General features: G+C 35.6%; 2 protein-coding genes across 6 annotated transcripts in view; one reads left to right on the top strand and one right to left on the bottom strand.

Annotated features, from left to right (window-relative positions):
* Purg (purine rich element binding protein G) overlaps window positions 1–13,490 on the bottom strand; it is a 36,900-nt gene extending 23,410 nt beyond the window's left edge. The window contains exons 1-2 of one of the 2 annotated variants that reach the window (XM_076852517.1): window positions 13,436–13,490; window positions 12,274–13,143 (exon numbers count right to left, since the gene is read on the bottom strand). In XM_076852517.1, the coding sequence (XP_076708632.1) occupies window positions 12,274–13,137 (864 nt within the window). In that variant the 5' untranslated portion in view covers window positions 13,138–13,143; window positions 13,436–13,490. Of the gene's footprint in view, window positions 1–12,093; window positions 13,144–13,435 lie in introns of those variants that run through there. The other variant, XM_076852516.1, reaches the window with a different exon arrangement.
* A 552-nt stretch (window positions 13,491–14,042) lies between these two features.
* Window positions 14,043–27,526, top strand: part of Wrn (WRN RecQ like helicase) — a 143,653-nt gene continuing 130,169 nt past the window's right edge. For all 4 annotated transcript variants that reach the window (XM_076853901.1, XM_076853900.1, XM_076853899.1 and 1 more), the window contains exon 1: window positions 14,043–14,267. The gene's annotated coding sequence lies outside the window, so the exon portion shown is untranslated. The remainder of the gene's footprint in view (window positions 14,268–27,526) is intronic.

The following is a 27,526-nucleotide window of genomic DNA, read 5'->3' as shown; positions in this document are numbered from 1 at the left end:
ATAGGTTATGCGTCACAAAATGTACAATTAATGGGCTAAAGTAATTCCAAGGTCTCTTCAAGTTCTAATAGTTAATATTCACTAAACTTGGTTAACAATTCCTTTTCCTTTACTAAGATTTACTAAAATTATTCACTTTCCTTTACAAAGATTTATATGCCAAAATTACTTATTAAATTAAAAATATGCTTGTCTCCATACATTTAAAATGTAAGTTTTTCACGTAAGTTTTCATAATTAAATGCTACCAGATTTTTCTCAAGATAGCTGTAGAAAAGTGAGAGGAAATCAGAAAGTTAAATGTGATGAAAGGATGAAAAGGGAAGAAAAATTCTAGTCAATGTATTAAAAAAAGTTGCTTAAGATTTGTAAAATTCTCAAGGCAGAATAAGTAACAGAGTCTTTTACCAAGATACTACAGTTGTTTTGACTAAAAATTTTTCCTTTTTTGTCTTTTGTAGCTCATCAGCCTAGAACAGTGGCTCTTAAAGTATGGTCCTCAGATCAGCAGCATCCACTCTCCAGGGTATGTGTCAGAAATGCAAATTCTTGATTCTCTCCCCACCCTACCAGTCTTACTGAACAGAAACTCTGGAGCCGAGGGCCAGCAATCTATGGTTAAACATACCCTTATTCACACTAATGTCCTGCCCTGGAGTAATGCAGAAAAATACATATCTGTAAGTAAAGCAGTTATCCCAGTTTATTTTGGAGTTAAGAGAAAGAGGAGGAAACTTGGTAATTAAATATGAAAAGGAACAGAATGACATAGGAAGCCATGGCAGGAAGGTTGTGAGAAATCACTAAGATGGCAGGAAAAAGTTGTGTGAAATAAACATAACTCTCAATAATCTTGATAAAATTTATTTCCAATAATTTAACATAGCCATTTGTATTGTAGACCCACAACGAATAGTAATTTGTCTCTTCCTTGCCCTTACGAATAAAATTGGAATGATCCATCTGCAGTCTTATCATCTGATCCCTTTTAAAAATGACTGACATTTATTTGGAAGTTGATCAGGATTAGAGATTCAATCTGTAAACTATATTGAAGATCAAATAAGTTGTATTTATTAGCAGCAACTTTAAACAGCTGAATAAATTCTTGTATAAGCAAATGTCTCTTGGTGAGACAGTCCCGTGCCTAGGGAGTAGTTTTGATAAAATAATTCCCAGTAATCTGAGGCAGATTTATTTAGAATGACAATGGGGGGGTTTAGATTGTGCTTTATTAGAGTTGGGGGGGAATCATTTTCACAGTAAGTCTTAAAAGGCAGCCCGGCTTAACTGAATGAGCAAAATCTTTGGCTTTGGTGTTTGTTTTGGTTAGAACATATTAGTTCTGAAACAGTGAACCTGTTTCTAAGCCTCTGGAAATTACATGAAAATGGGAGTGATAATGGGGTTGTTATGAGGATTAGAAATAGTAGATAAAAGGGGCCCAGAAATGCCTAGTACAAAGTTTTCAATAACACTTATTAACAAATCTTAATTGGTTTTTCTTTTTATTACCCTCTTCTCTTTAAAAATGTTCATGATAGCCAGATGCAATGGCATGTCTGTAATCCCAGCTGCTTGAGAGGTTGAGACCAGTCTTGTTTAAGACCAGTGTTGGCAACTTAGGGAAAGCCTGTTTCAAAACAAAAAATAAAAGAAAGGGAGCTGGGGATCTAGCTTATTGGTAAAGCGCCCTGGGTTCAATCCCTAGTACCAAAAAAAAAAAAAAAAAAAAAAAAAAAAGCAAATCATGGAAAAACTTTTCATTTCTGAAATTACCTGTCAATCATGATAGTAAAAATAATTTTCTGAAGATCAATTGTGTACTGAAAAGTGGGGAATAACTGAACTTCCAATTCCTATCATTCCAAGTGAAATCTGTTTTCTACTTATTCATCTTAAATTATTATATAGAAATATGATAAGAGTGTTGAGATTAGTTAAGTAGCAGGATGTCTTTCTTATAGTCTATGGATTTTGAAATTTCAAAAATGAGCTCCGGTCTTTTTAAAAAAAAATTTAAAATATTTTTTTAGTTGTCAATGGACCTTTATTTTTATTTATTTATATGTGGTGCTGAGAATCGAATCCAGTGTCTCACATATGCTAGGTAAGCTCTCTACCATTAAGCCACAACACCAGCCCTCCAGTCTTTATTATGTGCCAATTGTTATCTGAGAAAGAAATATGATGAAATGGGGCTCTGGTGGTGGTGAGAGAAATTAAACCACTTTCCACTAGGGTACAGTGTATGGGAGGGAAAAAGAGATTATTAGACTGATGGAAATTTCAGATTCTATTTTTACACCTGACTATAGCATGTCATAGCCCATTTGGAGTATATACTAAGCAATAATAGATTTTTTTCCTACTGGAATTCAAACATTTGGCATAAATCACACTGCTAGTCTGTAGAATCTAGAAATGAAATGCAGTGATGTCTGAAGTAAGTCACTAAATTATAAAGTATGTTCTGAATCTAGGTGTCTGAACTTATTCTTATCCTTACTCCTAAATTGTCTTCTGGTTCTGTAGTTTCAACTAGCTGGGTAGTTTTTGCATTTAGATAACATTCTTTTGGTAAAGTTGTTGGGAATGTTTGACAGGAAGCTGAAGAAAATCTCTGCAAAACAGCAACTGCCAAACTAAACTATTCTTTCATATCCCACTTAGATTTCAAACAGCAGTAAAGAGAAGCAATCAAGAACATAAAATGTATCTGCTATTTTAAGAAGAGGGAAAAGAGAAAAAATAATCTACCTCAGCCAATTCATTCTATAGAATTTGTTGAAAACAGATCAGTCAAATTGCTGTTGTCAGTACTACTAGCCAAAGATTATTTGTCTTATGGAATATTTCAGTAATGGAATTTTATGTATATACTTGTTTTTGAAATAATCAAAATACATGTGCATATCCATTTCAAATACACTTAGATTACTCTTAAAAACTCTTTGATAAACAAGTAGACACCAAAAAAGAGGTCTGGGGAGAAAGGTGCCATTTTTTTTTTTTTTTTTTATTACTTTCTACAGACAGTGATGGTAGCATCGTATAGCAGAGGACTGGGGTACCTAAATAAATGCCTCCATCACAAGAACCTGTGTGTTATTTCTCTTTCTCAATCATCAGCCTTTGTTGTTTTTCCACACTAAACAATTAAGCATTAGGATGTTTAATTTTTGCAAACCCTAGTAGTTACAGGTCCTCCTAAAACAGAACGACATTTCATAGATCAGTGTCTTTACTGTTGTTCTTTGTTAAACATCATTTTAAAGGTATGCTATTCAATATGATCACAGAAAAAAGGACCAAATGCAGTACTTAATTTTTAGGGACCACCACAATGACAGTTGTAGTTTACTGTTTAGCAATGTAAATCATGGTTATTTAAGTAATACAGTATTCCAAGAATGAGACTTTGTATAGATAATAAAATATTTCTTTTAAAAAATAAAGTATATGTAAGATTTGTAGTTAGTACACAATAACTTGGTGTTGGGTAAAGAGATCCATAAATGTTAAGAACTACATTGCTGTGTTAATCCTTTGGGTATCATCACAGTTTTCAGCTTTATTAGAGTTGCTTTTAATATATAAAGAGAATCTCTTATACTTTCCAATTGTGATATACTTCATCTAATTTTTTTTCACACTCTAATGATTCACAATTTTAAAAGTTTTAGAGTAAGAGGGATCCTTAGCTTCTAGCCCAATGTTGTTCTCTCTTCATGTAAGGAAACCACCCAACAGAAGTTAAATGATTTACTCAGAGTCAGACAAGTATTGGTGGAATTAGGTCTTACTGCTTTTTCTGAGACTCTCTTTTAAAGGTGAATAAATATTTAGTTTTGAGAATGACTCTTTTCCTCTCATTTCTGTTAGATTAATATATTATACACAAACAAAATCATTAGCCACTACTTGTTTTTTCTTTTCTATTTGCTCCTTTTGTGTAACAACTTCATCAAGTCCATAACAAATAATTCTCATCAAATCCATAACAAATAATAAGTAAAATCCTGAAGAAGAGTATTATCCTGCAGAACCATTTTCCCTAAAAAAAATAACATGCTAAATATTTCTGAATATAGTAACTTGAAATACTATAGGAATTCTGATTTGAAACAGGTTAAAATCAGATTTATACCATTAGTCCAATAAACACAAAAATCAGCAGAAGCTTTTTCCCCTCTTTGAGCAACTCTAACTTTTAGATATTTCTTAGGGTTTATTTTCCTTTTTCTTTACCCTGCTACTTCCTAAATAAATGAAAACTGTGAATAGAACAGCTCTTTCAGAAATTAAGTATAAGAAGGTGAGAAGGCGGACAATTGCTATTCAATCTTAGAAATAAGTAAAAAAATATTAAGGAAGAAACTATATATTCCATTTAAAATGAGTTATTTTCTTCATATAACAAAGTAACTTTGATGCAGCAGCACTAGTTCATCATACCTTAATTTACTGGTGGATATCACTGGCCTCAAGAATAAGCAATTTTTCACAAGGGATATTTAAAAAAAGGTAAAATATGGAAAACATAATTTACCAGAAAACACAAATATGGGAAACTCGTAACTAGGGATGGGGGAATTGGTAACTTTTTTGGCCTAAATTCAAGCAAAATTCATTCTTTTAAATTTTTTTTTGCAATATAGGGGATTATACCCAGTGCTTTGCTCATGCTAGGTAAGTACTCTATCACTAAGCTACATCCCCAGCCCTTTTTATTTTGAAACAGGGTCTAAGTTGTCCAGGCTGACCTCAAACTTGTTGGTTTTCTGACTCAGCCTCCCCCTTAACCTTCCTGGGATCACACGTGTGTACCACCATGCCTGGCCAAAATTCATTCTCGAAAGTGAATTTACCTTCCTTTTTGACCCCTTCTTTAAATAAGGAGAAATATACAAACACAGCATTTTTAAGTTTAAACAAATAAATGCCTGGAGATTTTTTAAGTCAACCCTACAGATTCTGTAAAGGATAATCAATGATTATGATGATCAAGATGAATGAGTATTCATAATCAAAAGAACGATTCTAAGTGAAATAAGCCAGACTCAAAAAGCCAAGGATCAAGTATTTTCTCTTACATATGGAAACTACAGGGGTGGGGGATAAAAGGGGATCTCAAGAAAATAGAAGGGATATCAACAGAGAAGAGGAAGGGAATTGAGAGGAAGGGAAAAGGGAAGGGCATGGGGAAGTAGTAGAGGGGAAATGAAATATACCAAATTATGATATGTTCATGTATGAATATACAAAAAATGAATACTACTTTTGTATATAATTATAGTGCACTAATTAAAAAATAATAGAAGAGAGATGAGAATAGTAGATTATGGTGATTAGGGGGGAGGAAGGGGAGGGAAAGAAGAAAGATACTAGGGAATGAGATTAATTAAATTATGTTCTGGGCAATGTAAGAATATGGCATAATGAATCCCACTATTATGTATAATTATCATGCACCAATAAAAAATAAGAAAAGAATCAAACTCTCTTATGCATTTAAAGTATGTTTATGAGCATCCTGCCCTCTAATAATACCTTTCTCATTTGATAAACAGAAAATAATGCTACCAATCATGGAAAAATTATTATAAAGGTTAAATCCCTGCCTTAAAAATTTCCACCTTATAGTATTTTTATAAAATTTACAGATACCAATCCATTAAAATATTCTTTCTTAATCCACATTAAAAAAAATTTCTAATTGTATTTTTATTTTTTTTGTACTTAGGTGCTTACCACTGAGCCACATCCCCAGGCCTTTTTATACTTTTGAGACAGGATCTCGCTAAGTTGCTTAGGGCCTCACTAAATTGCTGAGACTGGCCTCAAACTTGCATTCCTCCTGCTTCAGTCTCCTGAGTCACTGGGATTTTAGGTGTGAGCTGCCACATCTGCTGGCTTGTATTTTTTACTCTGACTACTTTAATCTATAAGATTGAAGGGGTCAAGTATGGGATCTTTAATTTTTCAGATAATATTTTTTTCATGGTCAATATAAAAGTGATCTTAATATGTATACTTGAGGGTTGGGGGTGTAGTTTAGTGGTATAGCACTTGCCTAGAATGCATGAGGTCCTGGGTATTAGATCCCCAGGATAGTAATGGGGTAGGGAAGCCAGATCAAAAGAAAATGATATGGCGGGGGTAGGGGTAGTTCAGGAAATTATTAAAGTAATTTTGCTTTTATTTTCAGGTTTAGTAATAATGCTAACTTCATTTTAATACAATTACATTATTAATTTAATATTCTTCCAGCAGAGAATGGAGAAGGTACTTTTAATTCTCAAATTCTCCATTTTTACTCTTTTCCAAATCATCACCTTCTGATCCCAAGGATTTCTGACAGATACTGGGTTCTTCAATAAAAAAAAAAAAAAAAATAATAATGTTTTAAACAATTAGGACCAATGTTATTTCTTTGCATATACTTGGATTTGATGCAGTCATTTATACCCTTCATATTATTAAGATAAAAGCTTTATATTAATAATCAAATGATTTCAAAAGTCATAATCTTTCAATATAGTTCTAATACTCATTGGCTATTACAATGGCAAGGTCTTTGGATTAAAAAATAATAGTAACAGGATTAGTAAAAACTGAAAATTATAATTTGTTAAAGCTTTTAATATGAGTGTTTCTCATTATAGAATGTAGTTAACTTAAAATAACACTTGGTTACATCATTTAATATCTTGCTACTCCTAAACTGTGTTACTTTAGGAAAAAATACCAAAAATTTCTTTTTGAGGAAAGAAAAGGGGGAATATAGAAAGGCAAGATGGTTAAGAATAGGGTAGAGAAAACAGTAGTATAATCTGAATATTTGTAAATTTTAAAAATTAAAAAAAAAAAATATATATATATATTTGTATTTTAAGTAATTACCAAAGGAATTTATTCAAAATTTCCTTGACATTCTGTTGGTGTAATAATATAATGTAAATTAAATGACATGTTAACTAGGTCAAGTATGATGTTTTAAAAAATTTAAATAAAAACAATCCCTTAAATGCCAGATCTAAAGTAATACCACGAGGTATGGGAAAGTATATGTTTTAATTTGTATGTTTAAGAATAATTTATGTATATAAACATTTGTATATGCAGAGTAACTCTAGAAAGATACACAAGAAATTGAATAACATTGGTTACTACTTTTCATTGTCTACCCATCTGTAGCATTTACATTTTGTACTATATGCATATTTTTCCCTATTAAAAATATTAGAATCCACTACTAAAATAAATTTAAATGATTTAAAATGTAATGTCAAAGTAAGAACATAGGCTGATATTTTCCATCATACAAGAAAATATACTATTATTTTTCTAAAACCTACCTAACATAAATTTGGGTATATTTTCTTTATGACAGGTTTACTGTGATCTAAAACCACAATATTCACTTGACGTTAAATTGGGAAACACATTTTTCCTGTACTTCATTGCTATAGTGTTGTGGACTATGGATTGTCTCAACAGCATGCTAGTATCTTTATTCCCTCTCTCATGGGCTAGCCAACAGCCATCATTTCTCTATGAAAGTCAAGAAATCTTTAAGGAATCTTCAGAAAGATTTTAAGAATCTTATCTGGCAGTGATAAATATCATACCTGCATTATTTTATAGGCATAGAATCAGTATCAACTTCTCTTTGTTAAATATTCTGCCAAAGGTGTTTGGAATTTTGGTAAAGAAGATTTCAAACTAAAGTGGTGACTAAGCAAAGCTCTCACATAAAGCTTGGAATAAGATTTCATAGTTTCAGTGAAAGACATTTGGAAATAAGCAGGACAAAAATATCTTACACATGAAAAAATTATTTTTAGAAAACCACTCAAAAATTCAAGTTAAATCTTACTCATTTAAATATTAAAATAACTATAAAATAAAATTTAAAGGAATGACAATACATACATCAGCTTTCAATAGTAGCTGCTTATTAAAAATGAGTATCTGAGGGTGTATTTCAATTTCATCCTCTTCAAATTGTGCAGCTGAGATAAATGTTTATTTTACTGAAAATATTTGCAAAATTACAATATAAATACATGATTATATTAAGATAGGATGACTATATATAATGTATTCTTATCTATAGATATAAAATGAATGCAGTAAATATAGCACACTTTTGATGAATTGTTAGTACACAGTGTTTTCAGTAAAGTACATACAACCTATTATTAAGCAACAATTATCTACTTTTCACATGTACATCTTAGGAAGTTTTTAGGATGGAAGGATACACTAATTCCTCCAATACCCTCTTTAGTTGGCGAAGGGTTAGTACTTCTGCAAATTTTGATTTGTTGTATTTATTTTAGTAACTTATTAGGCTCTTTGCATTTCTGTAACTTGAAACATTATTTCTTTAGTCTGAGTGTTTAAAAAATACCAGCTAACCCATACTTGTAACTTTAGTATAGAATCACGTTCTTATTATCAGTTACTTGAATCAGAATAAAACAGAATCATTAAAATTTTTTTAATTTGGAAAAATTCCCAGAATTAACTTTTAGAGTATTATGGAGGGTGTGTCTTCAAATAGATACAGCCTGAACTGCAATACTAATCTGGACTAGAAATAGTCTTTAAGAATACAAATATGAACTCTACTTTAAAATTCTTCGTTAAATGTATTGGGATTTATTTCAAAAGCATCTTCTACCCTTCTCCATTACACTGATTTAATGGAAACCTGTTACAACAACAGTTCCAACACAAACATATGCATGCAAGAGATCACCCTACAGATTCTAACTACATAGTTATTGGAACACATCCCACCTGTCAAGTGGCATAAATGTACATCTTCTATATACAAAAGGTAAAGTGCATTATTAAATTAGTGAACTGACAGATTGTCTGCCTGGACCATATAGCTTTCAAATAGACAAATGTGAAATTCTCTTATTAGAACCAACTTTTTCAAGAGGTTCCAACTAGCTTTTCCACCCTGTCATTTTTTTTTTTTTTTTTTTTGGCCATGCTCTTTAGTGCAAATATGCTTGTGTTTGACTCAAGTTTAAGGGACATGGCAGTTTGGGGCTTTAATAAGGAAAATTATAAAATGTGGCAGAACTTTAATACCTTTATAATACATTGCATCTTTTGCATATAAGCAACAGATTAGTGCTGCTTTCAATTGCTAGGAGCACACTGCCAACAATTATGAGGAACCCGTTTCCAAATTTCATACTATTAGCTTATACTATTACAGTTTGAGTCTGTACCACATTATGCTTGGATTATTATGTGCAAACATCATCAGTGTTTTAGCATTATGCAGTGAACAAGTAATTTTGGTTACTAACTTCAATGCTCATTTTTTACTTCAACGTCCAGCTGCCTTAAGAGTTTAATGTCTTCAAGGCAAAGATCCTATTGTTTTGAGGAATACCATGTACACTTGCAGCTCCATTTATGTTACAAATGACAATAAAATATATATTGCACAGATAAGACTAGTAGCTTATTTAATAAGATACATGGCATTACATGTCCTAATACCAGAGTTTTGAACTGGATCATGCTTAATTATGGCTAATGAATTCTTGGGAAATTTTAGTATCAAAAATCATAGCATTATTCTCATTTCTCAATGAATATGTTAACTATGAAAAAGTGAAACAAAAGGACTGGTAGAAGCCTTAATGATTCTAAGAGTATATTCAATTGCCAGTATATATCCATCTATCCAATTTGCAGCTTTGAGATGGTAAAAACTTTGAAGTATACATACAAGGCAGAAAATTTGGCTGCTTAACTAATTCCTTACTTAAATAATTAATGCAAAATTAAACTAATAATTTTATATACAATGAGTTAAAATATTTAAGTCTGACATAGTATTGTGTATATATACATATATATGTATATGTACACACACATACTCAAATCTTATCAGACCAAAAAAGAAATCATTTAATCCTAATGGATATAAATATTTTTAAAATGAAGGTTTTAAGAGAGAGCATTCACTCATAGCAATAGTGATAGGAATAATCAAATCTTGTAATATTCACAGCTCCAGTTTGCCAAAATCTGACAGGTTGATTATTAATAGGCACTATGATGGGCAGCAATAACAATCAGTAGTACAGTAATTCAAGTGCACATCACTCTTTCATAAACGAAAAACTATTTTTTTAGCAAGCCTACAAAGTTATGTTATTTTACAGTTTAAAAATCCTTGCTACTTTTATTGTCTCAACACCCACCATGTGCTATTAACTTTAGTTATTAACATCATCTTCTAACCTTCAGTTGTTCCATAGTGATCCAGATGATCCACAATTATAAACTGAGATTCCTCATACTACTTGAGGAAATGTGAAATATAATCTGCAAACCAATACCAGTATATATGTCTGAGTTACTGATCACTTGTTCTTATGTGACGTAAATCAATAAAATTAATTTTCTCAATTCATATCTTGAAGTTTTCTTAGGAACTTAAATGCATTTGGAGACAAAGTCTGAAGGAAAAAACTTAAATAATTTTGAGTTATAGCTTATCAAAGAGCTACATTCTGACCTCAATCCATGCAGCCAGCTCTCATCAATGAGAGCTATATTTGGGGGTTGAAATCAGTGTTCTGGCTCTTAGAACATGATTATATGAACTTACTATGTGGGAGGTGAATAAAGCCAAGACAAAAGACAATTTCATTCAGAATAAAATGCAGCTTAACAGATGAAATTTCAGTTAATACAGGTTGGGTTGGTACACATATACACTATATCCACTTGTTTAAAAATTGCTTAGGTGTTGAAAAATTGATGTGGCACTTTCTGGAAAGTAATTTTTAATACAGGTAAAGGGATGAGTCTTGTGTAAAGTAAACCTCTTTTAAGTACCTTAAAGAGCACCTTGGAAAATGCCTGAATTTTCCTTTCAAATATGTTTACAACGAATCTAATTTTCAAATAATATTTTCCCAGGAAAAAAAATGTATTCTAAAGTCTTTTTAGGAAGAATATTTTTACTTCCCCTTTTGGAATTAAAACACCTGTAAAAATCTGGTTTATACTGGAAGCTTGACGTGGTTTTAAGGGTGGCAACTGCAAAAGCACTACTAAAGTATATTATTACAGATATAGTTTTATATTAGGTAACTGGTGACCAACCCTTCTGAAGTAGTTAAACAAAACTCATAAAAAATAATACCTTGAATTCATGACATATTTTAGGGATAAACCTATCACAATCTTCAAACTAGCACGAAATGCTAAAACACCAAAATTTCCATAGCAAAGCCACTGGATGAAGCCTCCCACTCAATTGTAATGTAAATGAAATTCCTGAACTGTTGGAAAATCAATACAACTATATGGTGCAACAAACAGAAGTGAAGATAAGATTTTAACTAGCTTAGGATACCCAATTAAAATGCTCCCATGGCTTTGATATGGCAACTGTAAACTGTAGGGTTACCACAAAATTTGAAAATTATAGAATACTCTAGTTAATTCTTAAGGAATACTAAAGGTTTAATTATCTAATAAGATTTGATCCTTTAATGGTACTGTTCAATATTATTATCCAATGGACAATATATTTCTATTTTTTCTTTTATAAATAAATATAATGATGATACTTGATATAAGTTTCTGTTTCTGTGGTAACTGTCCTACAGGTAAGCTTAGCAGTTTTTAATAATATAGGAATGAAATACTGTTTTGGAAATTTGTTAAATAGAAATTCACACTTCCATAATAAGTATATGTATCTTTTTTCAGGATTATGTCATAGTGCAATATAAATCTTAGTTATGATATTTAGAAGGTCAGAATGTCACATTTTGTGCTGATTTGCATACTTCAATAGTCTGGAGCAGTTGAAGCAGCTAAACTATTTAGCTCTGGGAAGATTGGAATTCCCATAAGAATTATAGTGATCTATGTATAACATAACATGAAAATCAGACTTCTTGAAGTATAAACTACTAGAGGTATTACTAATAACAAAGGGCCAAAAAAGAGGAAAAACTTCTTCAAATGATTATGGATCAGTACTTTTAGCCAATTTATGATTTTAAATTTTGCCTGATGGAGTTCAATTTCACTCTAGTCGAGGCATTCTTGTTCTTCACCACTGGCCCTTCTGCCATCCATTCTCTTTTCTTTATGGCTGTTGCAAATTTTCCTCATCTCTTCTTCATACTTGATAAAATTCTCCCCAAACCTTGTCCAAGCTTTGAATGGAACAGTAATAGTATTACGGTAAGGTGGCCTCACCTCACTTACCTTCAGGAAAATTCCATATTTATTAGAGCCCACATCAAAGTAGAACCTTTTATTGTCCACTCTGAAAGAAGTCCCCTCTGGGAGTTCAAGTGGGTCATCATCTCCACCTCTTCGTTCTTCTATGTCCCCTTCGCCATAGTCTTCAATCAGCTGAACCAAGGCATCACGAAACTCAATCATTCCTTGTGCTGGGAGGACAATAGTCTGTTCTTGGCCCAAACTGTGGCCAAAATAACCTATCATGCCAGTTCCCCGCATCATGGTTTGTCTAATTCTTAGGAAGCGACCCCGCTGATTTTCCTTTAGGTCTAGGTAATATTTCCTATTGTCTCTCTCTATATAGTCTGTTTTGAGGACACTGTGAGTATGCTCTTCAGACCCAATGGAGACTGGCGGGGAGGGTGCTGAGTGCTTCTGCCTCCTCCTGGAACCTTGCTCTTTGCTGTGGCCATGCTCTTGCCTGTGGCCTTTCAGGCCCAGGTGGGCGTAATGCTCGATGAAGTCCCCTAAACAGTCCTTCAGCTCCGCTGCTACAGACAAGGATAGGGTCAGTTTACTCTTTCTGATATTGTCCTGCCGGCCTCTCCCTATCCAGACTTCGGCTATCTTTAGGAACCGGCCCCGGGAGCTTTGCTTCACGTCTAGGTAAAACCTCTTTTTTTGGATGTCCACTCGTTTGGAGGCCAGCTCCTGGATTTCGGTTGTGCCCCCAGCCTGATTAGGGGTAGCTGAAGCAGCGTAGTGGGGGTAGTGAGAGTGCTGGGCCTGGGGATACAGTCTACTCTTGCTTAGGCCAGAGCCCCCTATATTCTTGCCTCCACGGCCGCGGCCGCCGCCGCCTCCCCTCCGCCTGGCTCTTTCCATCTTCAGCTGCAAGTGACAAACAGACACATAGGGTGGGGTGGGGGAGGGGTGTTGAGAACAATCGCAGACGCCCCTTAGCCTGCAGTGCTCCCGCCCGGGACCCCCACATCCGCTAGAAGCCCATGGCTCTGGCCTGTGCCCGACCGTCGTCGTCGTCGGCGGCGGCGACGGCGGCTCCCGGCTCTGCACAGGGTACACAGCATCCCTCCGCCACCCTCGGGCCTCCTATTCCCGCACGCAGCCGGGCCGCCCGCCTCAGGCTCCGCAGCCCTGGGGTCCCCAGTCAGCAGGCACTCACATCATCTCTGCCATCATCGCCGCCGCCGATGCCCTTCACGACCGCCGCCGCCGCCGCCAGCTCTCGGCCCCTCTGCTGCAGCCGCCGCAGCCGCCGCCCCCCGCCTCCTCCCCCGCCGCTGCCCGCACTGCCCCCCGCCGGAGCAGCGGGGCAGGGGCATCGCCTGCGGCGCCCACCGCCGCCGCCGCCCCTTCTGCGGCCGCTGCCTCTATTCGGGCACCAGCCCGACACCAGCGGGGAGGGGAGGGAGGAGGCGGGGAGGCTGACGGCGGGGGGCGGGGGGTGGACCCCGCCTCCCCGGTACAGCCAGCTGAAGGGATGAAGGGGTCTGGAGCCGTCCCTCGGGACGCGCCCTGACAGAAGCCCAGCGCGTTGGGATGGAGCGTGCGTGTGAGGTGACTAGACAGGTGTGAAGATGGGAATAAGGATAGGGTGGTAGGAGTGCTCAGACTTCCACGGATTCCGCCGGGATGTAGGACTCTGGCGGCTCACCGGCACCTGCACGGCGACTACACTTCCCGACGTGCTCAGCGGCATCCAACATTTGCGCATGCGTGCCACGGCGCGCCAGCCCCAGCGGAAAGGACTGTGGTGGGAGGGCTACAACGCCGCGCGAGCGCTATCATTCCGGGGCGGGGCCAGGGAAAAGACGGTCTCCCAGAGCTGATGTGTATGGTGCGCGCCAGTGAAACTCCCATGTCTACTCTGCAGCGCCGGAGTAAATTTGGTTGATTTGGTACCTAGCCTGGATGCCCGGGTTACAGGCCTTGGTGTTGTGGCGTTCCACAAAACTTCCAGCTGGAGAATTCCCGTTGAACTGGCTCTTCTCAGGGTAACGTACCCTCGCCACTCCTGCTTCCCTTAGCTTTCCGCCCCGGGGGATGCCATTTTAAGCTTTTCCGACACTTGGAGGTGTTCAGACCTATGGTGCAGGTCCCTGGGCTGTTTGGGAGATACGTAGAAACGGACTGTCTCTTTTTCCTGTTCCCTCCGGGAAGAGGACCCCAGACCGCGGGTAGGCCTTCTCGGAGTTTTATCATCTGTAGCTGTGCTTCCACGCCCCTTCCGCCCCCTGCATGTGTGACTGGTTGTCTATTGGTTGGAACTATCTTTCATTTCTGATCTTTTGCTATTCCTATAATCGAGACACTCCATGTTTACCTAACAAAAGTCTAGGGAAAAAACCTGGTATCTGTGGTTTAGCAAGTTGTGTTGGGTTTCTTCAGTCTATATTCAGTTTTCTTCTGGTTGGATCTGACTTGTTCTCTGGATAGATTTGATATGTAAAGATATTACTTCCTGTTAGAGATGGCAATAAAATTTTTAGGGTGTTAGTTTAGACTTCATATGGTTTACTGACCATATAAAGGATGTTGGAGGTCCAGATGGGTAGGGCAGTTCAGATTTCCTTGACATAGTTGTCTCCATTTATTTAACTTGCCGTGCTGGGGATTGAACCCAGGGTCTCCCACTGAACTATATCCCCAGCCCTGTTGGTTTTTGCGATGATTGGGAATCGAACCTAGGACACTGCACATGCTAGGCAAGTCCTCTACCACTGAGCTGTATCCCCAGCCGTCCCTGTGTTAATGCAACAAATACTTAACAGAGATCCCAACAATATATAAAGCAGAAAAGTCTCTTTGCTATTAGTGCTTACGTTTTAGTGGAAAGAGATGTGCAAAAAGTAAAATGTGTAGTATGCTGGAAGGTGAAAATCCTATGGAGAATAATATAAGAAAGGAATGACGAGTGTGGGTGGGATCTGTAATTTTACAATAATTGGTCTGGGAAAAACCTCACTGAGAAGCTAATTGAGTAAAGAGCTGAAAGAATTGAGAGATTGATTACCTTGTGACTATCTTATTTCCTGTGGAATTTTGACCCAGTGGACAAGTGGGGGATAGGACATAGATATAAATGGTTGTGATATTGATAGTTATGGTGATGATGGAAGTCCATAAATATCCAACTCAAAATACCTTTAATTGATTTCTGTTTAACTCTGGAAAGTTAGATATTGAATTATATGTGGTTATATTACAACTCATAATTAACCCATAGGCCCTTTATGGATTTGTTTTTATCAAAGTATTATTGTCGGAGTAGTAAGTAACTTAAACCATCTTTTTCTTTCTGTCTTCCTTTTTTTCTTAACAGAATCTGACTATGTTGCCTAGGCTGGTCATGAACTCTTGTGCTCAAGTGATCCTCCTACTTTAGGCATGTGCTACTATGCCTTGCTTTTTAATATCTTTGCTTGTCAGTTCAAAATCCTTCACTAAGGGTTTATTCTAATCCAGCTAGTGCAAAGTTTTTTCCTGATTTTCTGTGCAGTCTGCTTCTTGGGCTGGTCTTTCCTTTTGGGGTTAATGGACTATTGTGAATAATGCATTCATGAGAAGTCAGGCAGAGAAGCAGGAGTACTCTATGACCTTGTAGTTTCATATCTAGGAACCTTTAGAAATAATAATAATAATAATAATAATAATGATGATGATGATGTCTAGAAACCCCCACATATGTACATGGGTATTCATTGAGGATTATTTATGGTAATTTTTTCAAATATCCTGTCATCAGTAAGGAATAGTTAAATAAATCATCATAGCTAAAGATAATGGAATTTTAAAAATTAAATTATTTATTCTAATTTGTTATTCATGATGGCAGAATGCAATTCATTTCATATTACACATATAGAGCACAAGTTTTCAAGTCACTGATTGTACACAAAGTATTTTCACACCATTCATGTCTTCATATATGTACTTAGGTTAATGATGTCTAACTCATTCTACAATCATTCGTACCCCTTTACCCCCTCCTTTCCCCTCCTTCCCCTTTGCACTATCTAAAGTTCCATTCCTCCCATGCCCCCCCGCCCCCCATCACCATTATGAGTCAGCATCCTCATATCAAAGAAAACATTCGGCCTTTGGTTTTGTGGGATTGGCTTGCTTCACTTAGCATTATATTCTCCAACTTCATCCATTCACCTGCAAATGCCATGATTTTATTCTCTTTTATGCTGAGTAATGTTCCATTATGTATATATGCCACATTTTTTAATCCATTCATCCACTGAAGGGCATCTAGGTTGGTTCCATAATTTAGCTATTGATATGGCTGTGTCCCTATAGTATGGTTTTTAAGTCCTTTGGGTATAAACCGAGGAGTGGGATAGCTGGGTCAAATGGTGGTTCCAAGTTTTCTAAGGAATCTCCATACTGCTTTATATATTGGCTGCACCAATTTGCAGTCCCAATAGCAATGTATGACTGTGCCTTTTCCCCCATATCCTCGCCAACACTTATTATTGTTTGTATTCTTTTTTTAATATTTATTTTTTAGGTGTAGATGGACACAACACAATGCCTTTATTTTTATGTGGTTCTGAGGATCGAACCCAGGTCCCGCCCGTGCTAGGCGAGTGCTCTACTGCTGAGCCACAATCCCAGCCCTATTGTTTGTATTCTTGATAGCTCCCCTTCTGACTGGAGATGAAATCTTAGAGTACTCTGTTTATCATAGCTAAAGATAATGGAATTTTATATTGTCTTAAGAGATCAGATTAAGAGGAGGTGTTAGAGCCAGGATGTATGTAGCTCAGTGATAGAAGCCCTGGGTTTTATCCCCAACATGGTTAAAAAAAATTGGTATTAGGTTTTAGGTTTTAGTTATCTTATCCTGTTAACAAAGATGCTTTCATTGGAAAAACCAAAGTCAAGCTGACTTCAGCAATAAGAGGTTATTTGTTGGACTGAGGCTGTAGTAGCTCAGTGACAGACTGTTTGCCTACACATGTGAGGTGTTGGGTTTAATCCTTAGCACCACGTAAAAAATAAACAAATAAAATAAAGGCATATTGTCCATCTACAACTACTAAAAAAAAAAATTAAAAAAGAGGTTATTTGTTGACGGCTTTAATAGATACATCCTGAGGTAGAGTGGCTTTCTGACAATTTTCTGGCCCTGTGCATTGACTTCTATGAAACCACCTTCAGGGTGGTTTCTTGTATAGCTATAATAAGATGGCTAGCTTCATCATATCATATATATCATATATATATATATATATATATATATATATATATATGATATATATACACACACACATACATCCATACATATGCATATATACATCTATATGTATATATACGCACACATATACATACATCTATACACATATATACATATATATGTGTGTGTGTTTATATCTGTCTATATATATATATATCCTTCATATCTTGCAGGAACAAAAGCATCCTTTCCCTCATCATAGAAGTAGTGTCCTGAATTATTGTAATTGGGCTATCTTGGAACCAATAATTAAAACCAGGAGATGGATTCCAGAGAACTGAGACTTGGGTTATAGTTTCTTATCTCTGAATTGATTGTATGATGTTGAGAATGGAATTTTCCTGTTGGACTTAAGACAATTAGATTTCACCTCTGGTATTGGTGGTGAGGTCTGTTTCAACCAAAAAGCTTTACTATTACACATGGTGGGGTATGGAATAGATTGCTCTTAAAACATACTGCACACAATGGGCCTGTAACCCTCTTCTTTCCTAGTGTGTGTGTGTGTGTGTGTGTGTGTGTGTATGTGTATATATATATATATTTTTTGGTATTGGGGATTGAACCTAGAGCCTCTAGCATGCTAGGCAAATGCCCCACCACTGAATTATTTCCTAGTCCCCTTCTTTTATAGTATTAAGGTAACTAGCCTCTTTTTCCTCCATGCATTCCTGTTTTTATTAAAACCATAAGACATGTATATTCTCAGGATTCTAAGTTGAAAAAGTGTGTTTACACTGCTTATTATTTATAGAGGCCTTTCATATTGTTCCTCAGATTGCAAGAAAGATTTAGATGGAGGAGAGAGGGTGAAAAAGGAGAGGGGAAAGAGAGGGTGGGGAAGGAAAGGGAAATAGTATGGGGACAGAGAATGGGAATGAGAGAATGAATTTTGTGCATGTTGAGAGAAGCAAATGAACTTTAGAATATTGTACCCCACTCTTAACATATCTGACCTCAGTGCTATTCTGTTCCCTGTAGGGGCCCTTATTAACTGATATGTATCCTCCTGGTTTGTTTTTTACATTTACATATACAGTCAGCTCTCTGAATCCATGGGTTATCATCATCATCAGTAGATTCAGCCTATCATGGATCAAAAATATTAAAAAAAAAATTGTGTCTGTACTGAGCCATTTTTTTCTTGTCATTATTTCCTTAACAATATAGTATAACAACTACATGGCATTTACATCGTATTAGGTATTATAAGTCATCTAGAGATATAATATATATAGGCTATATTGCAGATACACCACCATTTTATATGGGACTTGAGTATCTACTCATTTTGGTATGTGGGGGGTGGTCCTGGAACTAATCGCCCATAAGTACTGAGGGGCAACTACACACAGAATTTCATCTTATATTAAAATTTAAATGGTAACTATTGCTGACAGTTTTTCCTGTTTCACTTAGTACATATCATAGAGAACTTGTTAATACATAGTTCTGTTTTCTTTTACTGTCTGCTTAGTTTGCTATATTGTGGATGTGTCATTGTTTAACTATTAATTTACTAATTGCTTTCAGTATTTTTGCTATTATAAATAGTAATGAGCAACCTTTACTTTTTTGTGTATATATGCCAGTATTTCCATAGCATAGGTGTAGTTGCTAATTTGAAGATTATGCAGCTTTAACTTTTGGTGTCTTCTACAAAACATCTCTCAAAATGGTAGGACTAGGTTTTTGCTCTCTTGCAAACACTGTATATGATCAGTTTTTAAAATTTTTGCCAATAATGGGATAGCCAGTTGTGTTGACCCCATTTATTGAACAGTTTGAACAGTGATTAGAATGCTTCCTTTATCCTATGTCAAGATTCCATATTTACCAGATCTGTTTCTGGAGATAGTATGGTATGTTGTGTTTCTTTATTTAGTACATATTTTTAAGGTATACAATATTAAGTTTTGAAATATGTGGAATGAAATGATTACTAATGGTTAAGCAAATTAATATCCATCAGCTTCTACAGTTACCTTTTATTTTCTTTGTTGGTAAGAGCATCTAAAATCTACTCACTTCATAAAACTTCAGTGTACTATGTATTGTACATGAAAACTGTAGTTTTCATGTTATATCTTAGATCTTTAGACTTATTTATTTTTTGTAACTAAGTTTGTATCCTTTGACCTTCCTTCTTCTCTTTTCCTTCCCCTCCTGACTCTAGTAGTCAGGGTCTAATGTTTGTTTTAAGTATTTGAACTTTCTAAAGATTCTATATTTAAGTGAGATCATGCCATGTTTTTCCTTTTGATTCTGACTTATTTCACTTAACATAGTATTCTTCAGGTATGTACATATTGTTACAAATGGCAGTATTTCTATCTTATTGAAGTCTGAATAATATTCTATTTTGCGTGTGTGTGTGTGTGTGTGTGTGTGTGTGTCATAATTTCTTTATCCATTCATTCCTTGATGGACACTTAGATTACTTCCATACCTTAGCTATTATGAATAATGCTGCAGAATGTGGAAGCTGAGATATCTCTATGAAGTGCTGATTTTTTTTGGGGGGGGAGTGGGCACTAGGATTGAACCCAGTGGTGCTTAACCATTGAACCATATCCCCAGCCCTTTTTATATTTTATTTAGAGAAAGGGTCTCACTGAATTGCTTAGTTCCTCACTAAGATGCTGAGGCTGGTTTTGACTTTGCGATTCTCCTGCCTTAGCCTTCTGTGCTGCTGGGTCATCGTGGTTTTGATTTGCATTTCCCTGATGATTACTGATGCTGAGCACCTTTTCATATACTGTTTGGTCATTTTTGTATCTGATTTGGAAAAATCTATATTCCAAGTTCTTTGCCCATTTTTAAATTGTTATTTGCTACTGTGAGTTTATGAGTTTCTGATATATTTTGGATACTAATTATTTATTATATATATGATTTGAAAAATTTTTTTCATTCTCTAGGCTTTCTTTTTATTTTGTTGATTGTTGCCTTGCTATTCAGAAGCATTTTAACTTGATGTAGTCTTACTTGTTTATTTTTACTGTTGTTGCCTGAACTTTTGATGTGATATCCAAAACATTGTGGCCAAGACCAGTTATCAAGGAACTTTTCTTTTTTTTCTTTTAGTTTTAGGTCTTTAATCCATTTTGTGTTGATTTTTATGTATGGTATAATATAAGCATTCAGGTTTATTATTTGTGTTTGTGTGGTCGTAGGGGTTGAACCCAGGGTCTTAAACGTGTGAGGCAGGTGCCCTACCTCCTATGTCCCCAGCCCTATAGTTTATTCTTTTGGATGTGGATATCTACTTTCTTTTTTTTTTTTTTTTTAATATTTATTTATTTATTTTTTGTAGCTGTACACAATAACTTTTATTTATTTTTATGTGGTGCTGAGGATCAAACCCAGGGCCTTGCACATGCGAGGCGAGTGCTCTACTACTGAGCCATAACCCCAGCCCCATGGATATCTACTTTCTAAGTACCATTTCTTTATTTATTTAACTTTTTTTTTTTTTTTTTTTTTTTATTGTTGTACTAGGAATTGAACCCAGGGCTTCAAACATGCTAGAGAAGTGCTCTACCACTCTACCACTTGCCCAGGCTGGCCTTGAACTTTTGGTCCTCCTCCCTCAGGATTCTAAGTAACTGGAATTGCAGGTGTTTGCCACTAGGCCTGGCTCCCAACATTTATTGAAGAGATTATTGAAGTGTCTTCTTGGAAACCTTTTCCAAAATTAATTTACTGTGTATGCTTTGGTTTATTTCTGACTTCTCTGTTCTGTTCCATTGGTCTTTGTGTCTGTTTTTATGCTAATGCCATACTGTTTTTATCACTGTAGCTTAGTAATATAATTTGAAATCAGGAAGTTGAGATACCTCCAACTTCATTTTTCTTTCTCTTTTTAATTTTCTGGGAATGTAGCTCAGTGGTAGGGGGTTTGCCTACCATGTGTGAGGCTCTTGCTTCTATCCCCAGCTTGGGGTGGGAGGGAATGTTTTGATTCTTTCAAATCTTTTGTTCCATACCAATTTTGGAATTGATTTTTTTTTTAATTCTGTGAGAAATGCCACTGGGATTTAAAAAAAATACTTATTTTTAAAAAATGTAGTTGGACACAATACCTTTGTTTTATTTATTTATTTTTATGTGGTACTGAGGATTGAACCCAGGGCCTCACATGCGCTAGGTGAGTGCTCTACCACTGAGCCACAACCACAGCCCTGCCACTGGGATTTTGACAAGAATTGTGTTCACTTTGTATATCTCTTTAGGTTTTAACAATATTCATTCTCCTAATTCATGAACATGTGGTATCTTTTTTGGGTCATCTTCAGTTTCTTTCATTATTATTTTATATTTTATAGTTTCATTTTACAGGTTATTTGCTTTCTTGATTAAATTTATTAAGTTCCTGAGTATGTTATGCTTTTTGATGTATCAAAAAACATCACAAATGATATGTTTTTCTCTTTTTGATAGAAGATTTTTGGTGTAAGGAAATACAATTGATTTTTTTGTGTATTGGTTTTGTATTCTACTTAACTGAATTCATTTATTAGTTCTTTCTTTTTAAAAAATATTTACTTTTTAGTTTTTTTTTTTTAATGTGGACACAATATCTTTATTTTATTTTTATGTGGTACTGAGGATCGAACCCAGTGCCTCACGCATGCCAGGCAATTGCGCTACCACTTGAGCCACATCTCCAACCCTTAGTTCTTTCTTTTAATGGAGTCTTTAGGATTTTCTACATAAAGAATTGACTCAATGTGTTTTGTTCCATTGATTTATTTCTCTATTTTTACATCAGTTCTACTATTTTGATTACTGTAGTTGTGTAGCATTTCATATTTGATAGTGTTTTCCCTTATTTGTGTTATTTTTCAAAAAAAAATTACTTCTCTTGAGCTTTTTCTCTGTGAGCTTTTTCTTCTTTTTTTTTTTTTTTTTTTTTTGTTTGTTTTGTGGTGCTGAGATGTAGTGAAGTATGGGTTTTTTGTCTCATGAAGAGTGAGACCCAAGGACAGAATTTAGTTTTTAAACAGGAAGAGCTCTCACAAAGGAGGGGTTCCAAATGAGTTGCACTTCCCTGTGAACTTTAATATAAACTATGTGGTTCTGTGAAAAAATCCTGCTGACAATTTTTTTCTTGTATTAATTTTTTTGTACTGGGAATTGCACCCAGGGACACTTAATCACTGAACCATCCTCAGTCCTTTTTAATATTTTTATTTTGAGACATTGTCTCATGAAGTTGTTTAGAACCTCCTAAATTGCTGAGGCTGGCCTTGAATTTGTGATCCTCCTGCCTCAATTTCCTGAGTCACTGGGATTACAGGTACACGCCACCCCCTGGCCTTGGTATTACTTTTTGAGTGTATTGATTTAATTAGTATAGTTACAGTTTCGAATCTAGCCATCTAGGAAATCTTTGTCTTTTTTGGTCATTTACGTTTTTTGGTACTAGGGATTAAATGCAAGAGGCACTTTGCCACTGAGCTATATTCCTAGTCTTTAAGTTTTATTTTGAGAAGGTCTCAGCAAATTGCTGAGAACCATGCTAAATTGCTGAGGCTGGTCTTGAATCTGTGGTGCTCCTCCCTCAAACTCCTTAGTCTCTGGGTTATAGGCACACACTATCATGTTCAGCCTTCAGTCCTTTTTTGATGTCAGTAGTTGTCTTTAAAATTTTCTAGTTGTCTTTAAAATGGCCCTTATATTTTTTGTTGTTTATTCTAGGTAGGTGGTCACTTTTTTGCTGTTATTGATTTTAGATATAAATTTTGGATATAATTTGTGTAATTTAGATTTGGATGTATTTGAATTTGATTTTGTGTATATGTAGAAACTGCTTAATTTGCATATGAATGAAGTCTGGTCACCTGTTAAATGCATAGGTAGAATTACCTTCTCTTAAAGAGGTACTGGGGAATTTTTAAAATTTTTATTTTAGGAGACTTTAGTTCTTTGATAAAAGTTAAGGTGATCTTCCCCTTTGGCAAAATGCTTAATATGAGGAAAGATTAAGACAGAAGATACTTTTTGGACAATTTCTTCATGGAGAAATAAGAAATTAGGATGATTTCATATTCTTTTCTTTATGCCTTTGTTTCTGATTCCAGTGTTCTTGTCTCTGCATTCTTATAATCCCTTCTCCAGTTAATTTTGCAGGTTAGCTATCAAGAGGATAGCAGAGATTCATCTTCTCTTTAGCTCTCTTTGAAGCTAAGGCACTAGTAGAAATAATAGAAGCCATCAGAAAAAAATACCTCCTCCTGTAAATTTTGATGTGAAGCATGAGAAATCACCTCTTGATACCAGATCTCTCTCTGTTTTTTGGGCAGAGGATGGTGGTGGGGGTATCAGGGATTGAACTCAGGGACACTTGACCACAGAGCTACATTCCCAGTCCTATTTTGTATTTTTGGTTTCACTGAGTTGTTTAGTGCCTCGCTTTTGCTGAGGCTGGCTTTGAACTTGCGATCCTTCTGCCTTAGCATCCCTGGCTACTATGATATAGGTATGAGGCAGTACTTGCCCCACCCAGATCTATTTTTGCTGTTAATTCATAAACCAGTATAACTGAACTACAGGGGAATGGTAATTGGTCTGGAAAAGAACTTTTTTCCTTGTAGGAGGTACACAAAAGGGCTGGGGATGTGGCTCAGGGGTAAAGTGCTCCTGGGTTCAGTCCCTGGTACCAAAACCAACCAACCAAAAAACAAAAAAATTACCAAATTGTGTTCCTGGTTTATGGGCAGTGTAGCTGGCTTTTCATTATGTTATAGCAGAGAGACAGAAGCTTTTATCTTTTCTCCTGTGCTACCATTTTAGTGGCATTTCATTTCATTCGTCCCATTTACACTTTATTTCACTTGGCTTTATTAATACAGAATTGTGCTTTAGATAATATTTGACAGTTATGAAAATTTGTTAGGTACCTAGAAGAGCTAAATCTCTCAAAACATCCTACTACTTTTTATAATTACTATAGCTGACTCAATGCTAATGGATAGCTTTATTTAGTTTTTCTGATTGACTTGCTTGAGTTTTTGGGAGAGAAGTTAAGATTATCAGAAATATAATAATAGATTGATCAAAGTCTTAAAAGTCTTTTTAAGGGATTTAATGAAGAACTTTGTTAGAGATTCTTTAGTTTATCGCCATCTATCCTAGCTGGCGACCTAATGCTGGGTTCACAAGATCTGACTATTCCAATAATTTAAGAAAACAACAGAGAAAGCACGCACACACAGAAGTACCTTTTCAATAATCTGGGGACAGCTCTGGGACCTTATGGGTCTGTGGAAAAAGAGAGAGCCACTGGAATTCTTTATACTTATATAGGGGACATACAAGGGGAGGTTCCATGGAACATTCTATTCCAAAAAGGGCAAAGGGGTAGGATTACAAAGGAATAGGTAAGTGTAACTCAACCCCCTCGGGTGATGCCTATACCTGGAGTCACGCCTTGTTATCTGAGCTGGGGTAATGCCCAAGTTACTATGTGCCAGACTGTAGGCAATAATTGTTCAGAACCTGGTACATCAGGCGTGTTCATCCAGGGCAGCTCCCAACATTAGTTCATCTATTTTCTTCTATCCTTTCTTATTTTTGGAATAAGTTCATAGAAAAGTAAAAAGGAATTCTTTTTTCTAAAAATCTTTTTAATTGTAGATGGACATAACCTTTATTTTATTTTTAAGTGGTGCTAGGATTCTACAAGTGCCTCACACATGTGAGGCAGGCACTTAACCACTGCGCTACAACCCCAGCCCCTAAAAAGGAATTAAAAACAATTTTTTTCCAGCTATCATTGGGCATAATATCTTTGCTTAATTTTTTATGTGGTGCTGCGAATTGAACCCAGTGCCTCACACATGCTAGGCAAGTGCTCTACTGCAGAGTCACAACCCCAGCCCTAAAAAGGAATTCTTAAAAGCAATAGAGGGGACTGAGGTTGTGGCTCAGTGGTAGAGCCCTCGCCTAGTGCGTGGGAAACCCTGAGTTTGATCCTCAGCACCGCATATAAATAAACAGAATAAAAGTATGTGTCCACTTAAAAAGCAATACAAGACACAGGCTGGGGAATATAGCTCAGTTGGTAGAGTGCTTGCCTCACATGCACAAGGCCCTGGGTTCCATCCCTGCACCACACACACACAAAAGCAATACAGGACAATACCTTGTAAACATTTCCTTTTACAATAAAGATATAAATGATATACATTAAGATTATGTATGTGTAGGTATGTATATGCATGTGTATAGACATATAAAGTAGTTGCTAGTATATTGTTAAGTATGTATAATATGCGTGGTTACATTTTCTGAAAATAATATAATAAATTAAAAGAAATCAGAGAAATCAGATCCAGCTTTGTTTTTTTTTTAAATGGGTACTGGGGATTGAACCCAGGGGCACTTTTGTTTTGAGACAGAGTCTCATTAAGTTGCTTAGGGCCTCGCTAATTTGCTGAGGTTTGTAATCCTTCTGCTTTATCCTCTGGAGTTGGGATTACAGGCATGCTCTACCATGCCCAACCCAGGCCCAGACTTTTTAAAATTCATTGCATCATTGATTAAATTTGAAAGTTTTTTTTGACTGGAAGTTGCCTCTCAATAAAAATAATATAATTATGTAGGTGAAATCCAAGCCGTCTTAACCAAAAATAGGACATTGATAATAAAATTGAATTGCTAAAATATTTAGGTTGCTTTGGTTTTATAAGCTTTCTGTGTTAGATTATTTTAAAATGCTTACTAATCTGGTCTTATAACTTTATTAGTTACATATTTTTTTTTTATTTATCTTTATTTATTTTTATGTGGTGCTAAGGATCGAACCCAGTGCCTTACAGGTGCAAAGCAACCGCTCTACCACTGAGCTGCAGCCCCAGCCCACTTTATCAGTTATTGAAGTTTCTTTTTCTGCATTTCTTTCTACCCGTATCAAAAGTTGGGTTAGTACATGAATATTAGGTTAGAGTTGGAAATTCCTAAATACAGTTTGTGAAGTATAGTTAAACAGAAAGTACATTAATGTTGAAATTCATTACTCCTTGAGTCAGGCCTGATAGGTAACAATGAAGTATTGTACTGGATAAATGAATATATTTTTCTCTTTTCAGCTTGAATTTATCATTTAAAAGAACATCTACTTGTTAAGCACTTAAATGGTTAATTAACTGTTGATGAATTTATATACCTTGTCTAATTTGTGTGGTCGGTATCTATTTGTACCCGCAGATTCACAGATTTTTGATCTCTCTTAAGGGATTCCAGTATACTATAGGGGATGTGGTATAATAATGGTAAAGACCTATCAGTACTCCTACCAGTATTCCAACTCATAACTACAGTTTGCAAAATGTGACATCATGTTTATCATTGCTTATCTTCATATTAGCCCCATAGTCAACAAGATAAGTAACATAAATATATAAAAATAACATTATCATAAGTAAAGTATTATAGTAATGGGAATATAACCCCATTTTCCAGATGAGGAAAATTTAGAAAAGCAAAGTAGCTTACTCAAATGGATGCAAAGTGATCAAGTGTCAAACATCATTTTCAAAAAAAATTTAAAGACAGATTTAGTTTTTGTACTTAGGATTGAATCTGGGGGTGCTTAACCATTATCCACATCCCCAATTTGTTTTTGTTTTTATTTTTATTTTGAGACAGGGTCTCACTAAGTGGCTTGGACCCTCACTAAGTTGCTGAGGCTGGCTTTGAACTTGCCATCATCCTGCCTCAGCCTCTCAAGCTGCTGGGATTAAAAACATGCACCACTGTGCCTGCCTATGACACATTCTTATACAAATATAGATAGAACACATTGTAGGATTCATTTTATTAATGAGGGAACTGGCAGCATGATAAAGTTGTTTCAAAGAGCAACAAAAATTATATGGATATTGGAGAAAGTTTAGAATGAGTTTGCTAGTAAAACTAACCTTTGAGGTTATCTTTTCTACTGGACAGAATTCAGCTACATCTTTATTAGACAAAAATTTATGAGTTAAAATGAAACATATT

The sequence above is a fragment of the Callospermophilus lateralis genome, chromosome 4 (assembly GCF_048772815.1).
Source record: "Callospermophilus lateralis isolate mCalLat2 chromosome 4, mCalLat2.hap1, whole genome shotgun sequence".
NCBI lineage: Eukaryota > Metazoa > Chordata > Mammalia > Rodentia > Sciuridae > Callospermophilus > Callospermophilus lateralis.
This window is presented reverse-complemented; position numbering and strand designations above follow the sequence as displayed.